General features: G+C 34.9%; 1 protein-coding gene across 2 annotated transcripts in view; it reads left to right on the top strand.

The window, feature by feature from the left end:
* The first annotated feature begins 3869 nt into the window (after window positions 1-3869).
* LOC130051761 (multidrug resistance-associated protein 1-like) overlaps window positions 3870-17321 on the top strand; it is a 90917-nt gene continuing 77465 nt past the window's right edge. Inside the window, exons 1-5 of one of the 2 annotated variants that reach the window (XM_056154356.1) lie at window positions 3870-3941; window positions 4181-4278; window positions 5295-5477; window positions 8384-8506; window positions 10447-10575. In XM_056154356.1, the coding sequence (XP_056010331.1) occupies window positions 4243-4278; window positions 5295-5477; window positions 8384-8506; window positions 10447-10575 (471 nt within the window). In that variant the 5' untranslated portion in view covers window positions 3870-3941; window positions 4181-4242. The remainder of the gene's footprint in view (window positions 3942-4180; window positions 4279-5294; window positions 5478-8383; window positions 8507-10446; window positions 10576-17321) is intronic. The other variant, XM_056154357.1, reaches the window with a different exon arrangement.

Below are 17321 nucleotides of genomic sequence, written 5' to 3' on the forward strand. Positions count from 1 at the left end.
CTGTTCGTCGTCTATCCTTCATTTGAACAAACTTGAAAGCCTTTCACCCAAGGATTGGCCAAGACAAACGACGGACAACAGGCGATCAGAAAAGCTCACTTGAGCTTTCAGCTTAGGTGAGCTGAAACGGAGACATGAGTACACCTGGCAACTATAGGACCGTCAGTCTAATGTCAGTACTAGGCAAAGTGATGGAATAGTTGGTAAGAGAGGCAATGATGAAACACATGACAAGTAATTATCTGTTTTGTGATGAACAGTATGGTGTCTTGTTTGACTCAGTTTTTGGTCTATTTGGATGAGGAGAACCACTTGATACAGTGTACTTAGATTTCCAGAGGGCGTTTGACACCGTGCCACACAAAAACCCCTCTCGAATAAGATCAAGAGGTATGGGATTGATGGTAAAATACGTGCATAGATAACATTTTTTTTCTGTAAGGTTGAACACTAAGGGTATCAATCAGTGGTCATACGTCGAGTTGGTCGAGGGAAGTCATCTTCATAAACAACTTGCCTGATGTTGTGAGAAGTAATGATATTGAAACTAAATAACGAAATCAAATTTGATTGTGTTTACGATGATTCTGAAGAATATCTTGGTCGTTTAGAAATAGTACAGTAAGCCTACGTTACACTGTTGCATCCTCTAACTTCCTGCATGACCTACTTACATATATGATCGGGAGAGGTGTAATTATTTATGCAATATCGTCCTTCTACCCGTGGGGATCCGGGTTAGAGTAGGTCCTCAGTACCCCTTGCTTGTCGTAAGAGGCGACTGAATGGGGTGGTCCTTCGGATGAGACCGCAAAAACCGAGGTCCATGGAGTCAATTTTAAAAATAAAAGATAAGCAAATATCTGAGGCTTAAGTACAAGGTCTTGCACTTTAAGCAATGAGGAATTGATTAGTTGTGTAGTCATCACTCATGTCAATCCCCCTTTTTTATTAAAGAGATGTTGTAAGGAAGAAATAAAAAAAAAATGTTTTTGTTTTAGAATATTAATGTAGTAACATATTTTGACAAAATGAGCAATTCTAAGAGTAAATGTATATAATATGTTGGAATAGTAAAATACAATCCAGACAAGGTGTTAACTTACCGATGTCTATATGTACATATATGTAGATATGAACAATTGCGCTTTGTTTGTTATAGTGACACAACATGAATTTATGCATAATTAAGAAAATAATTCTTAATCCCAGAAGCACCTGGTGCAAACCTACATAAAATCAACTCCCATCAGTACTTTCAGTACTTTGATTTTTTACTGTGGTGCACACATTTTTGCTGTGTCGGACAAAATTTTTACTGAGTCAAAACACAAATGGAAAACCCTCATGACTCGTGTATAGCTTAATGGCGTGGCTTCTAATTATAGATTGCACCATGCAGAAGTATTGATTTTCTTGACCTATGCGAAGGTAACAATGCAAAGGCACCCTAGCTAAAAGGTTTCATGTACAGATTCTAATTCATTTTTAGATTTTGAATTACTTAATAATCACTTTAATTATTACCGATGCAAATTCAAATGGGAATTTTAACTGAAGAATGACCTGCTTCTGTGTCCCACTTTCCCCCCAGAATGAGAACAAAAATGTTACCTTTTTATACATGTACATATTTTATCCACTGTCCAACGAACTGTATTTCCGAAAGGAAAAAAATGCCCCCGCGGATATGAATGTTATCCCCGTACTAGATCGGTTGCAAAATTACGACTACTTCAAACACGACTTGTTTACTACAGCGATGCATGAATTTGTCTATAGGTGGCGATAAACCGGAAACGTGATAACAAAAGCAAATCCAAATGGCGACAAGAAAGCGCAGCTACGCATAACGCTTTAAAAAAAGTTATGTTCTTATTCGTTCTACTCATACGAACATAAATAATTTATAAAATAAACACAAACACGTAGTTTAGGATATGAAGCGCTCTAAACTCAAAAACACTGATATACATAAACAATTCTTCACACAGTATTCTCTTCCTTTCTACGAAATAAAACAATTTTTAATGATAAATCCAAGTACTCGAGTAAGGCAAGGGCAGGTGGGTGGGGCATAAGTTATCTGCACTAAAAAGAGCATTTGAATGGTTTCCAATTCTGCTCACTGACGGTGGTCAGTTAAAATCCGTGTAATGAATATTTAGATGTCACCTGACAAGGTGACAGTTAGACACCCAATAGATTACAGGTGTAACCGGAACCAATCTGTTTGTATACCCACAGTGCTCCCTACCTATATCGAACTCTGCAGGGCCTTCACAAACTTATAATCATTTATTTTAGAATGTCACTAAATTCAATTCAATTCCAAATATATTCATAGGCCCATGAATTTAACACAAGCAGAGCACACTGCATATACAAAATAGTATAAATACTATGAATGGTTCAAGATATTTGTCAACCCAGGTTCGTGTATTCTTGAACTATGTCCCTTATAAGACCAGAATTCTTGAATTAAAACACCAGTGTAAGAGTTAATTTACAATTTATTAGCATATCAAAAGTTAATGTAATATAGGAATAACAACTGTGAACTTAGAAAAACTTAACAAGTGGAAATAATGAAAAATAGCCTGAGAATAAGGGAAGGAGTAGACCCAAGAAAAACAAAATATCTTTATAAAGTACACTAATGGACCTCCATACTCTTCAAAGTGATTCAGAACCTTGAAAATAACGTACAAAATATCCTACACTATCTCTCATGTAGCAATATAAATCTACTACCTATAAATTATAAGTCCTATGTAGAGAGAATCGTATTTAACAAAATAAATAATATTTCCCTAGGTAAGAGATCTACTTCACCTTGAGCCAGACTTTAAGGTTGGGTTTCAATATCAAAAAGAATTTAATTCATTGTCAAAACGGGACAGTAATAGAAATTTAGGCGAGAAAATCGTGCAGCAAAAGCTCGCACAATGCCTAGCTAATATTAGTAGGGAATAAGAAAAGTGGTCGAACCTGGAGATTCTTTACCACAACCTAAAAGTAAAGTTAAACGAGCCGCGTTCACGTTTTTATATCCCCTTTAACCAATCAAACTCGACTTCACAATACCCCGCCCAACAAGTGAAACATGAAATCTAAAACGTTTAAAGCTCAAACTTCCACCAGAGATCGTTTGCTCACATATTCGTAAGTGACGTAATGAGGCCTTGACGGGGAGTTTGGTTTAAAGCTAAGACCCTTGACCAATCAGAAACGTTGTTTATAAATAACTTCGAGAGAACTGTCAAAATGAAGAACCTTTTCCTGTCAAAATACACGTGCTTTCTCAAACCAAAATAAATGTGGAAATATTCGAACACAGGAAAGAAATCAAAGAATTAAGGACAGGAAAATAACTGAATAGTAAAGGTAGCATTATTTACGCTAGATATAAGAAATTTAGACACGTTTTGGAATTATAAAAATCAAAACTATTACACAGGTATAAATAAACACGAACACGTGTTATTAGAACCTTTAAGGAAGTATACTACACCAGAGAAATTTGATGTAGATGAAAAGTGGAGGATATGTACAACAATATATTGAAGTTGAAAAATTTCAAATTTACTTTATTTTGTCAAAAAATACAGTTTTAGTAGAAGGTAATCTGAAAAAAATTTAAAACCCCTGCTGGACTCGAACCTGCGACCTACAGTTCAGCATTCCGTATTCTAACCTACTGAGCTACTCGGCTAGGTATTTAAATAGAAAAGGAAAAGTCAAATATTGCTGATATCGATTTTTTCATCCATGTTTTTAAAGGAAGTCAGCCATTATGACGATGTAGAGTAATACCTTAAAATAAATTTATACATTTCTCTGGTGGACCGCATCGGGCTCGGTCTACATTATAATTTGATCCCTCTCCGCCGCAGTCGACGATTGTCATTGTGTATGGTATAAACAAATGTGTTTAGGAGGTTAGTAAACTTATTGATAGCTATCAGTGACAGGACTTACTGACAGATATATAATGTAGAAAAGAATGTATATTATTTTTGTGCAATAAGTGTTTGATTTAATTAGTAGGCCTTAATTATGAAAAGTAGGGTCACAATTCAGAACCTGGTACTGTATTACATCGAGAAAGCTATTGAAATATTTCATACAAGTTAAATTCTAGAGCATGAGTGATAAAGCAAAATTCGTTCTACCATAGACAGGTATTAGAAATGAATTGAACATTGAAGAAGCTCGTGTGGTTCTCCTGGATCAAAAACCATGGGATTTGAAGAATTTTGCAATGGAACTTTATGGGTTAGTATACAAACAAAACCTTTAAAAGTAAACGAAATTATTGGAGCATGCATTTGCACTCAACTCTAGGCCTTCGACCTTTTATATAAAAGAGGTTGATAAGTATTGCTGCTTGTGTTAAATTTTTAAATCAGACATGAATGTCATTTAGACTACATGGTTTAAAATCAACTTCTAAATGTGCATTTCATTGTTATTATAAGCTTTTGAATTAGGCTACACATATTTTTATGCCCACATAATGGGAGATTCGGGGGCATATAGTTTTTGGCTCTCTGTCTGTTCACAAAAACTTTTAACCTTCGCTATAACTTTTGAATGGATATAAGGCTTTCATATTTCACATGTGTATTCCTTGTAACGAAATCTTTTTGGGGGGGGGGGGGGGTTGAGTGCAACTAATTTTAGTTGCAAAATTAGGAGCATTTAGGGCATCAATGTTTCTCTAACTCATCTTGATTTTTTTAAGGTCATCCAAGTCACTCAGGTGACCTGTTGCATCTGGTCTGTGTCTGTCGACTGCATTAACAATTGAAGATTTTTAAACACCGAGAAAATAAGCACCACCTTCAAATTTACCTGGTCTGTGGACCCCTGTCAATAAGGAGAAATTAAGCTTCAGATTGGATGCTAAAAATTGATGGACATTTAGTTACTAGTCCTTGTATATACCTTATCTACCTAATCTGGCAATCAAGGCGTCTGTGCAATCTTTTGATACTTATCGCATAAACCTGCTCGATAGGGAAACAGTGTTGGTTTTTTAATGGATGGGTAGTATTCTAAACAAATGTAAATCTCATTGTCTTCTGTATAATGAAGCGGAGTAAAGTAAAATATGATTTTTTTCTGCATTGGTTATAATTGATTTTGTTAGTCAAAATTATGATAATTATACCCAAAAAAAACCCCCAAAAACCCCCACACACAGAAAAACTACCTTTCTGCATTTAGTTCAGTTTAGTTTTAGGAAAGTGTATCACTGTTTTATCATGTTTTTTGTATTTTTGTTTTAGGATGAAAATTTGCTGCTGAACAACTCCTATCCACAGTTTACGGACTGCTTTCAGAACACTCTATTAGTGTGGGTGCCATCTGGCTTTCTGTGGATCACCCTCCCATTTTATCTACCTGTGTTACTCTCCTCAAAGGAAGATGTTACTCCGGTGCCACTCAACTGGCTGAATGTCTCCAAAAGTGTAGGAAATATTTATTTGCAACATTGGCATTGTTAAATTTTCCATCGCCTTGTAGTGATCACTGATCTTGTCTTTACCTCCTGATAACTTGGGTACCTGTAAAGTGCGAAACGAAACGAAACGAAATCCACCGAAACGAAACCCAACGAAACGAAACAGATTGTATAATCGAACTCTTTTAATTATAATAATTAAAAATGGTACCTCAGGCCCCTGTTAAAGTTTACACATATAAATAAAATTCGCCTCCCCTTTGATGTAGGCTTTCGGCTTGACTGATACAAAGTTTTAAAAGTTGGAAAGGGGGGGGGGGGGGGGTAAGCACAAAGCACATAAATACCATGTGCAATTAGCTTCGGATCCATAAATTTCAGAACAGGGGGTTACAGTCTCACAAGTCAGAGGTCTGAGGAAACACACTAAACGAGGGATGGGGTCGTCGGAGTTGGATTCGCTTTTGGGCATAAATACATGTTTCAGTATTTTTGTTCTAAAGACAAATATATGTATACATGTGGATATTGTGTATTTGTATGTAGTATATCAAACGGTGGATTCTGAATATGTCCTCCCGTTCTCTTTGTGATTTCTGCTTAAAATTCCCTTGTTCATAAGCCTTTTCAGTTTACAAAATGCCGAACTCCTCCTAATATTATTGCATTAAAAAAATTCCGTTTTCCGTCCCGTTTTCAATTCCCCGTCTTAGCAACAGCCCAAATGTCAATCTCTCACCAGAGGGCGTATTACGCTACGCTACAACGATAACTCTGGGTAGAGATTGCCCAAATGTATAGAGTTTTTCCATTATTGAAAGTACTCGCACCTCATCAGTTAGAGATAAAATAAGAGGTTAAGAGCTCTTCCTGCTTTCAATTTTCTCAGACACCAGCTTCTTCAAACAATGTATCTATGCCCAAAGGCGGATCCAACGTCGGCGACCCCACCCCTCGTATAGTGTGTTTCCCCAGATCTCTGAGACTGTAACCCTCGGTTCTGAAATTTATGGATCCGAAACTAATTGTGCATGTCATTTAATCAACTACAGATATGTACTTTGTGCTTACACCCCCCCCCCCCCCCCCCCCCTTTCCAACTTTTAAAACTTTGTAACAGCCAAGCTGAAAGCCTACATCAAAGGGGAGGCGAATTTTATTTATATGTTGTAACTTTCACAGGGGCCTAAGATACCATTTTTAATTATTATAATTAAAAGAGTTCAGTTATACAATCTGTTTCGTTTCGTTTTGGTAGGTTTCGTTTCGGTGGGTTTCGTTTCGGTAGATTTCGTTTCGTTTCGATTTCGTTTCGCACTTTACAGGTACCCTGATAACTTTGCTGATAATTATAGTACAGTAAAACATGTCTCAGGTATGCATAGGTTTATTACATTAGGACCAAAATAAGAATTTATTTTTGAGATCAACTATATTTATTTTGAATTCCCACAATTCCCCAAATTTCAGTTTGTCAGTAATAGACAGTACTATCTATTATCATAGTTGGTGAAAATGAACTTGGATGATAGCAAAATATTTGACTTGTTGGTAGATGTAACTGGTAGATTAGTATACAGTAGTACTGTGGTTTTATCAATATTCGTGGGGATTAATTTTTATGGTTTTTGTCAAATGCAGTTTCAAGGATGCAATTTTAAGGATAGTTACATTTCTGGAATTGCATTCTTTGGTGGACATTGTCATGGAGGCAACATACATTGATGAATATTTGATTTTGTGGATAAACTTAACAATGAAATCCATGAAAATTTGTTTTCAACCAATATTGATAAAACCATAGTACTTGTATATACATTATTCTTTGTTTTGCAATTTTTTTCATGTACAAAGAACATGATTATGATCACCAACTTCTGCTGTTTTCCTATGCCCAACTGTTGCTGATATACCTTTAACATATTTCTAATTTTTGCTACATTTAAGGAGGAATAACACCTTATAACACAGGAACTGCCCGACTTAATTTCAGAACTTGAATTCATAATAAAAAATCACGTGAATGAATACATGTAATTGAATATCAAAAATGTATTTCTTGTCCTTTTGGTTAACTCTGTGGGTTAACCTGTCGTGATCTGTAGAAGTAAGTTTGAATTTTCCGATGAAAGTTTATTGAAGACTAGAAATTGTCTATGTGGAGAGAAAACCCTAATGTCTTCAATATAACATGAAACATGCAGCATCTGTAGCATACTGGGGTGTTTTTGGAGTCAACAGAGTGGGTGTTTTGAATTTTTTTGGTAAGGCATTCTCAACTAAGACCGGTATCAAACAAATTCTGAATGCTAGAAGGAAAATATTGGGAATGTGTAGCATTTCCCCCAAAACACAATTTGTATTACAACAGGATATGACATCATGCAATAGCTAAAAAAACTCAAGTTATTCCTAGAACACGAAGAAATTGCTACACTTCATTGGCTATGGAATACTTTGGATTTAAATCTCATTGAAAATGGAAGCATGTTTATAACAAAATGGGATATGTGGAAGGTTTTGCAGAAGGAATGATATTCCATACCAGAGACATTTGATTCTGAGTTAATTAACAGCATGTCATATCTAATTAGGGCTGTTATTCAGGATAGGGAGGTGCAACAACATATTGAACATTTAATTTGATAGAATTATACAGTTATGAAATAAATAAATTTATATCCAAAGTTTGTTGTTTCTTTTTATATGAAACTTAGGATTTTTAAACATGTGCCCTTAGTTTGTGTACAAAAGCATGTGAGCTTAAAATTGATTTAAAGCTGTATTATAGGTAGTACCTTTATAATATTTATCCAAAGCTGTATTACAGGTAGTACCTTTATAATATTTATCCAATGCTAAAGCTGTATTACAGGTAGTACCTTTATAATATTTATCCAATGCTTTTTTCAGTTCCTGAGTTTGATACTTGGATTCCTTAGTGTTGTGGATCTCATTAAAGCAACCAGTGATAATGAAACTAGTCATGTCCCAACAGCCGTGTTTGTCGCTCTGGCCATTAAATTCGCCTCATATGTAAGTGTTTTATGTTTGTTTTTTTTTTTAGCTCACCTTAGCTAAAGGTTCAAGTGAGCTTTTCAGAACAATATTTTCATCTTCTTCTATAGAACCACTGGGCCAATTTCAAAACTTGGCCCAAATCATCTTTAGTGAAGGGGATGAAAGTTTTTTCATATGAAGGACCATGCCCCCTTCCAAGGGGAGATATTCAAGAAAAGGCAAAAATAGGGTTGAATCATTCAAAATTCTTCAGGAAAGTTGCAATTCACATGAAAAATTCCTGACATAGTGTAGATTTAAGTTCAAATCATGGACCTTGGTGGTAGGGTAAGGCCACAATAGGGGTTATTAGTATTAATATATTAATATGCAACACAACAAGCATCTTCAGGTAGTGCAGATTCAACAGTTTGTTGTCCCCCACTTCAACGCTGAATGTGACATAGAAATACCGGTGTCTGTCTGTCCAGCTGTCCCACTTGAATTTGTGGACGCAACTCTTAAACTGCTCAACAGATTTTGTTAAAGTTTTGTAGGACCATATGTGCCACCTATTTGATTCAACAAATTTTACAGAAGTTATGGGACTTTGTTGAAATTGTACAATCATAATACACTTTAGGAACAGTTTGTGGATGCAACTCCTCAAAAATTGCTCAACGGATTTTTTTCAAATTTTGTAGGATTGTTAGTCACCGTATGTAGTTGATCAGATTGCACCACCATTTTAAGTCAACAAATTTTACAGGAGTTATGAGACTGTTGAATTTGTACATGCTACTCTATAGGAACACTTTGTGGACGCAACTCCGCACTGAGACCGCTGTACGGATTTTGTTCAAATTTTGCAGGATTGTTAGTCACAATATCTAGTTGATCATATTCCACTTTTTACGATTATATTACGAATATATTTCCCCTTTGTAATATGATATTATTTCTTTATAATATCACTTTTAATTGATTATTTATTATTGTTCATTTACCTGTTGGAGGAAAATAAAATTCTGAATAAAGGGTCAAACCAAATTTTTTGAAACTTTGTTAAGACATCGCAGTCAGTGGAGATCAGCAATGAATAGGAGACTTTTTATCAAGTATTTAAGTACAGGTTTTCAAAAATTACCTTTTAAATTTTTAATTCAATTATTATGGTGTTTAATCACATTTTTATTACCTTTGATTGTTGTCTAGGCATTTACTCCAATGACCTTCATAGCTGAGTTACTCCCCTTTGCATGTACAATGTGTTGTAAACACCTCAAAATATCAATGTTTAACTAATCATTCAAGTCCAAATTTAAAATATTTCACATTGTCTGATTTTGTCTGATTTTTTGTTTATTCAGTTCCATTGAGTTTGCTTCTGTTATAATTACTTTGAGGTAATTTGCTAGATTGACAAGACTAACAATGCAATGCAATATCAGAGATGGATATACATGTGTATATTTCCAGAAGCATTCAGGTGATGTACTTTATCTGTTGAACTTTAGAATTGTTGACTATGTTTATAGATGCTGTCAGCAGTAATATTATACAGATGGATTGTTGACTATGATTTTAGATGCTGTCAGCAGTAAATACAGATGGATTGTTGACTATGTTTATAGATGCTGTCAGCAGTAAATACAGGTGGATTGTTGACTATGATTTTAGATGCTGTCAGCAGTAAATACAGATGGATTGTTGACTATGATTATAGATGCTGTTAGCAGTAATATTATACAGATGGATTGTTGACTATGTTTATAGATACTGTTAGCAGTAATATTATACAGATGGATTGTTGACTATGATTATAGATGCTGTCAGCAGTAATATTATACAGATGGATTGTTGACTATGTTTATAGATGCTGTCATCAGTAATATTATACAGATGGATTGTTGACTATGATTATAGATGCTTTCAGCAGTAATATTATACAGATGGATTGTTGACTATGTTTATAGATGCTGTCAGCAGTGATTATACAGATGGAGAGACTACAAGGATTCATCACCTCTGGGGTCCTGTTTGTGTATTTCTTGCTAACGACATTGGCAGGAATTGTGCCATTTTACACTTACATAGAAGAAAAGGTTAGATTTTATCCTTTTTAACAGAGTTGGTATAGATTACACATAGAGTCTATTTTCTTTTATGTGATCACACTACAGGTATGCGTTGGTCGTTTTCCTTGTATGCACATAATATTTAAGCCACATTTACAATGTGAATTTAATTTTTTTTTTCATGCTTAAAAAAAATTGTATAAAGATCTTGGTTTCCATGCATTTTCAATGTTGAATTTAAAAAGTAGACATCATTGGAGGGGAAATTTTGTAATTCGTTGTGTATGAGATTTTGAATGTATTTCCGAGTTTGTTTTACATTTGATTTCAATGACATTTGCAGGAACAGCATCTTACACAAAGACCTGGGTTTCTATTGATTTTTGTGGTCAAAGTTAAAGGTCACTCAAACAATTTTTGGGAATAAGCTGCAAGGGGATGTCCCTTTTGCAGAGCCCATGTTGCTTCAGTTATTACAACATAAGAAATTTGTGTTGGATTATGGATTATAAAAATTGATTGATGATTAAGGTACATGTATAATGAGTTTGGTTGAAAATCATTGACCTGAAAAGGAAATATTTTGGACTTGTTTGGATCTTATTTGTCCCCATTTCAGTGAGAATGGGGATGATAATCCATCTGTCAGTAACATCTAGCATACTTGATTCTAATGATCATTAGCTTATATAAGGAATAGATGTCTAGTTTGTGGGATGTGTAAACAGTGGAAGTAAGGGTAATTAAGAAATTCAACAAAGTTGTTTATGCAGAAATTACCTCATGCTTCAGTCATTTAATATGATTTTCATATTCCCCTAACTACAAACAAGTATTTTATGTCTTATATTTTATACAATTTTATAACTTTGCAAGAAGAATCGTCTTCAAATGTTTCCCCCTTTTAGATAGTACAAATCAATATATGAAAATATGAGTGAAAATTTTTCAAGAGGGACGTTAAACAATATACAATCAATCTATCAATCAATGGACAAGTGAAGATAATGAGATGTAAATAATCTCATAAATCTATATATATATATATATATACAAAGCACTAAAATGACCAACGACACGAACAACGAGATTGTTTTTAGTATTTGACCTTGTATCCATGTTGTGGATCCGACACTCTGAGGTATCGGGTGTTGTTGGAACTTTAGTGCTTTTATATATATATATATATATATATACACACACACACACACACACAAAATTAAGAGAAGGGCAAACACTGAGATCTAGACATACCAGTGGTGGGATCAGGTGCCTAGGAGGAGTAAACATCCCCTGACGACCGGTCACATATAATGTAAGCCCAATTTCTTGAACAGGTAAACAGAGTAATTCAAAGTCAAAATCAGTATGTAAAGAACAGCCTATTAAATAATTGGTATGAAACACCTCAGACAGCATTCTACCCAGTGATAGTTAGATCATTATAATGGTCACAGAATTTGCAAAATGATGACTTTGACTGAGACTATGGAAACCCCTCTAATATCAAAAGTGGTAGTCGGACGTTTCGACCCAAAGACACTTCGGCCCAAAAGTTGGACACTTCGGCCCAAATTTTTGAGACACTTCGGCCCAAAGACTTTTCGGCCCTCATTTTTTTCGTATGAGACACTTCGGCCCATATTTTTCATTTTGCTAACATCACCCATATTATTGTGTTTCCACAACATTATAGTAAATTGACACTTCGGCCCAGTGACATTTCGGCTCTCAGACACTTCGGCCCAATGACATTTCGGCCCAAATGTTAAATAATGACATTCATGGGTCAATTTCTTTGGATTTTATATAATTTGTTTTTAATTCTTCATTATATTGATTACCTGTTTGTGTTTTAATTGCTTGTATCACCCATAATGAAATTTCTACAACTTTACAGTACGTCGACACTTCGAATTCGGACCAAATGTAAAATAAAGACATTCATCAATCAATTCCTTCGGGTTTTAGGTATCTTGTTTTTATTTCATCATTATATTGATTACCCGTTTGTGTTGTAATTATGTAGAATTGGTACGATTGAAATGAAGCCTGGTGAAACGCGGTCATTGTTTAAAAAAAACCACGCGCGGTTTGGCACGGGCCATCGTGTACCCCCAGATAAGTATGAGGGGCTAACTATGAGCAGTTTGAGAGAAGCCATTTGACATCCAATCCATATCATTTCGTTGCTTAACATTCCTTAGCTGCTGTTAGAACAAGAAAGATGTTAGGTGAGACTTTAACTTTCATTATAGATACTACGATGTTGTTTTAAAAAGTAATGTGTGTGATATATAAAGCAGAATAATAAAACGTATAATGGGCTGACATGTCTCAGTTAAAAAAAATTGGGCCGAAGTGTCTCAAAAATTTTGGCCGAAACGTCTGGACCGAAGTGACGATATATAAAAACCAAAGAAATGGATCCATGAATGTCATTATTTTTAACATTTGGGCCGAAGTGTCTCAGGGCCGAAATGTCACTGGGCCGAAGTGTCAATTTACTATAATGTTGTGGAAACGCAATGATATGGGTGATGTTGGCAAAATGAAAAATATGGGCCGAAGTGTCTCATACGAAAAAAATGAGGGCCGAAATGTCTTTGGGCCGAAGTGTCTCAAAAATCGCAAGCTCGTGCATCTTTACAGCCAACTCGTGCCAATATTCACCAATATAAGTTCAATAACCCTTTTATTATATAGCTAAAGTATTTAGTTGTTAAATTATATCCCTTTTCACTCAAAATACTCCAAAATAGACGAGAATTCATCAATATTGGCATCTAAAGTGAAGGTGTGCAATATCGGCATGCATTTCTTAACTGTTCAATATTTAACCCGTCATTAATGCATGAAGCAAACTGATTTTGTGAATGGGGACATTATAATTTATGTACAGTAAAACATTTACTTAAGTAAATATCAAATACCGGCTCTGTCAGATTCGGAGGACGGCCGGCTGCCATTTTGGCTTGTTTACGTCGTTACGGTAACGTCAATATTGAACGCTCATACTCGGAATGTTTCGGGCGCATACAATTTACGCAATGCAAAGTTAGCGTTCAATAAATTCTCAGGATATTGAACGCTAACATTCTCTAGATTTTACGTAGATTTTATAATAGACTATTTATTAGCTATATAATAATATAGTTTATATATGATTGCGCCCATGACAAAGGTCCTTATGGCATATTCAAGAGAGCAAAGAAATAACGTCACAAAGATTTGACGTTACGTAGGCCTAGCGCCATACATAAAGATACATATCCCTATGTACACGCACATGATTCAAAACCACGTGTTAGATTTAGGCTAGTATGCACGCTTTAAACCAAACCAAAAAGACAATTTGGAAACAATAGGTTTGGATAAAATATTTATAGAATTTATGATATTTAATTTTAAGAATCTGAATGTTCCACGTACGTCGTTTTCTTTCGGCAGCGGACCGGCAAAAATAAAACATGTATAGGTAACAGCAGATATAGCAGCGCAAATACATGAAGGTTCATCTAAGATTGTGTTTATTTCTTTGAACAATTAATCCTGAATGAATCTGAGGTTAAAAAAAATAAAAAAAAAATTCATAATTTTCAATTCAAAAGTTGAATCCACTTTCTAAAAATTCGGCTGCGGCAATGTTTACACTGTCAATTCGATGTTAAACAGACGATTTGTGATACATCCCCCAATTTATTAGGTTATACCCTATCATAATTCATTATACATAATTTACAGACTAGTAAACAGTCATGAAAAACTTGAATATTTTTGGGTTTAGTAGATTCTGTATGAAAAATCTGTGCGTCTGGTAATCCTATTTATAAATCCAAGAGAGATAACTCTGACACAATAACTTAGTTACTGAGGTACCCCAAAGGAAAATGAAAGGTGAAGGTAACGAACATTGAACAGTGATCAATCTCCTAAATCCCGTAAGCAATTAAATAGATAGTTGGTCAAACACGGACCCCCGGACACTGAATTGATGTGTTAATTTAACCAAATATGAAAAGTTCACTTACTAGTCACATGTTTATTAAACAATTATTACCAGATGCAAATATATCACATTAGGCAGCAGATTTGAAGTCAAATTGTGCAATCTTCGTAACATGATATCTAGGATTTATATCGTCTTCCGGTTTTATAAATTCATTTGAAGCCGACATTAGGGGTCTTCGGAAGATGAATAAGTTATTAACACATTTACAGTCATTGGTCTAAATTTGAGAGTTTCTGACACATATTAGGCCTATAATTTTCCGGGGGGGGGGGGGGGGGGGGGGGGGGGGGCGCAGCTGGAGGGGATGTTCGGGATAAAATGAAATTTAAAAAAAAAACGCAGAGGAATTTCGAATAATTATTGACAAGCAATCAAAATAAAAAAAAACCAACCAAAAATCTGTGGGGGGGGGGGGGGGGGGGGGGGGGGGGGGGGGGGGGGGAGTAAAAACAAAGAAAAAAATTAACTTATCAAAAATAGGACACCTTCCCCTCCCCACCTCCATCCTGGTTCTGCATGCCTGGTTTTAAGAGTATAATTTAGGAAATATTGATTATGATATCGAAAACAAATACTCACTGAAAATAGAGAAATTGACTTTTTGATACATACATGTATAAAGATGTTGGAATAAGTAGGCCTCAAGTTTTCTATATCGAAATCTCTATGAAGTGTATTGTTTTATTACATTTAAAATATGGATGTGGTCTAAAATACATGAATTACAGAATTTGTAATTGGAAAACATGTGTGCTATACTCATAGCGTAATGATATAGGAATGGGATATTTGTTAGAGGATCTACCAACAAAATACCCCCCCCCCCCCCCTTCCCCCTTCTCATCAGAACAACAATCCACATCGTTACGTATACAATATTTTGAAATATGAATTGCATTATAATAGAAATTACATTGACCATTTGATAGAAAATAAATTATTTCAGTGAGAATGAAATACTTTGAATACACAAAAAGTGCGTCACAATGTATGTTGAGTATGACGCAATATGAGGTGAACGTGTGACGTCAGCATTGATACTGATTGATTGTAGAAAATGATTTAGATATTCTTTGGTTTTTTTTAAAGAGAAACAAGTGTTCTACACTAGACATACTTGGAATCTTATTTACCGGTGTTTACTATTAATTTACTAGATCTATCTGTCATTGGGACAGTTTGTGTGACTTTGGAATGATTACATGGATTCTAACTTCACTATTAACTAACATATCAAGTTTAATTTACAGAAAAATAGGCTAATCTTTACATCACCTTTCAGGTTTCCTGTTAAATGAATTCCTTACTGACCATCCAGAATTTTTTATGTTGTCTGCAAAGTGATATTCATTCATTTCTTCCTTTAATTCTAGAGAGTTCACATCAAGGGGGGTAATAATTGTGTAAAATAGTAGGCCCTAGTGTAGAGTTTTGAGGGGTTTTACAAAAAATGGTAAATTGTTTAACTGTTTTTATTTACTAAACTGGTAGTATAAATAACTGTGTTAAAAACGGCATGTAGAATTAATGTCAGCCCTGCTGCGTTTCAGAGAAAATAGTGTCTGAAAAGAAGTCATAAATGCTCTTTTTTACCTTAATTTATGACTTATTTTTAAGAATAAGCATAAAAATACACATTTTTTCAATCACAAGTACAATAATCTAAGTGCTTTCTTGAATTTCCATTCAATGTACATTGTTGGGAAATTGTTTTATTAGAAATATTTGTGAAAAGATTAAAAACTCAACATCTAATGATTTAACTGTGGGTACGGTCCGTTGCCATGGAAACACGATGCATGGTTGCAGTAATTTTCACTTTTTTAACATTTATTATCACCATACACAAAAGTGTGAGAGTTTCATTCAGATTAATTGTGATTTTTGCACTTTCCACTTTTTTAAAGAAAATTCTCAATGGTTACTGACAGCTTCTCTTAAGTTTTTAGGTTGCCTGAGTCACTCAAGAAACCTATTGCAATTGGTCTGCGTCCGTCATCTGTCATGCATTAACAATTGAACATTTTTAACTTCTTCTTGATAACTATCATTCCAATTCTTTGAAAATTTGGTATGAAGCATCTTTGGGACAAGGAGGACATAAATTGTAAATTTTAGGACTCCTGCTCCCCTGGGTCCTAAGGGGCTGGGCAAAAATTGATCAAAAACCTTCTTTACAACTGCATAGGTGTAAGAAAAACTAAATGCATAGTGATGTAGAGCAGGAAGGCCTCTTCCAAAATTATAAATTTCATGATCCCGGGGCAGAGTTCCCGAAACGCGCCGGTCCATCGGGCATCCCCGATAAATTTTGAATGGGGCCGGCAAAATCCAAATTTTATCGGTCAAAATGTCCGGCAGATTTTATGGACTATTTTGAAATTTAAAAACATCTGAACAAATATAACTAAATGTAATAGTCATTTTATTAGTTACAAAAAATAACTATTAATTAAAAGTGGAGGGAAAAGCCAAACAAACGCGTAGTTTTATTTTTTTAATCCGGATAAATTCGCGGGTTCTTTTTTTACACACGTACGACAATTTCCTATTGGAGTTGACCAACATTGGGCATGTGGCCGATAAAGTGGAATTCGGGTGCCACAGGTACTAAAAGAAAAGAAAAAGACGGTCAGAAAGATAATGATGGGGATAAAGGAAGTAAGAGGGAAAGAAAATTCCACAAGAAATGGCTAGATGATTGGAAATGGCTGGTCTATGATGGATATATGATGTTTTGTAAAGTTTGCATCTCTTACGA

The sequence above is a fragment of the Ostrea edulis genome, chromosome 2 (assembly GCF_947568905.1).
Source record: "Ostrea edulis chromosome 2, xbOstEdul1.1, whole genome shotgun sequence".
In the NCBI taxonomy this organism is placed as follows: domain Eukaryota; kingdom Metazoa; phylum Mollusca; class Bivalvia; order Ostreida; family Ostreidae; genus Ostrea; species Ostrea edulis.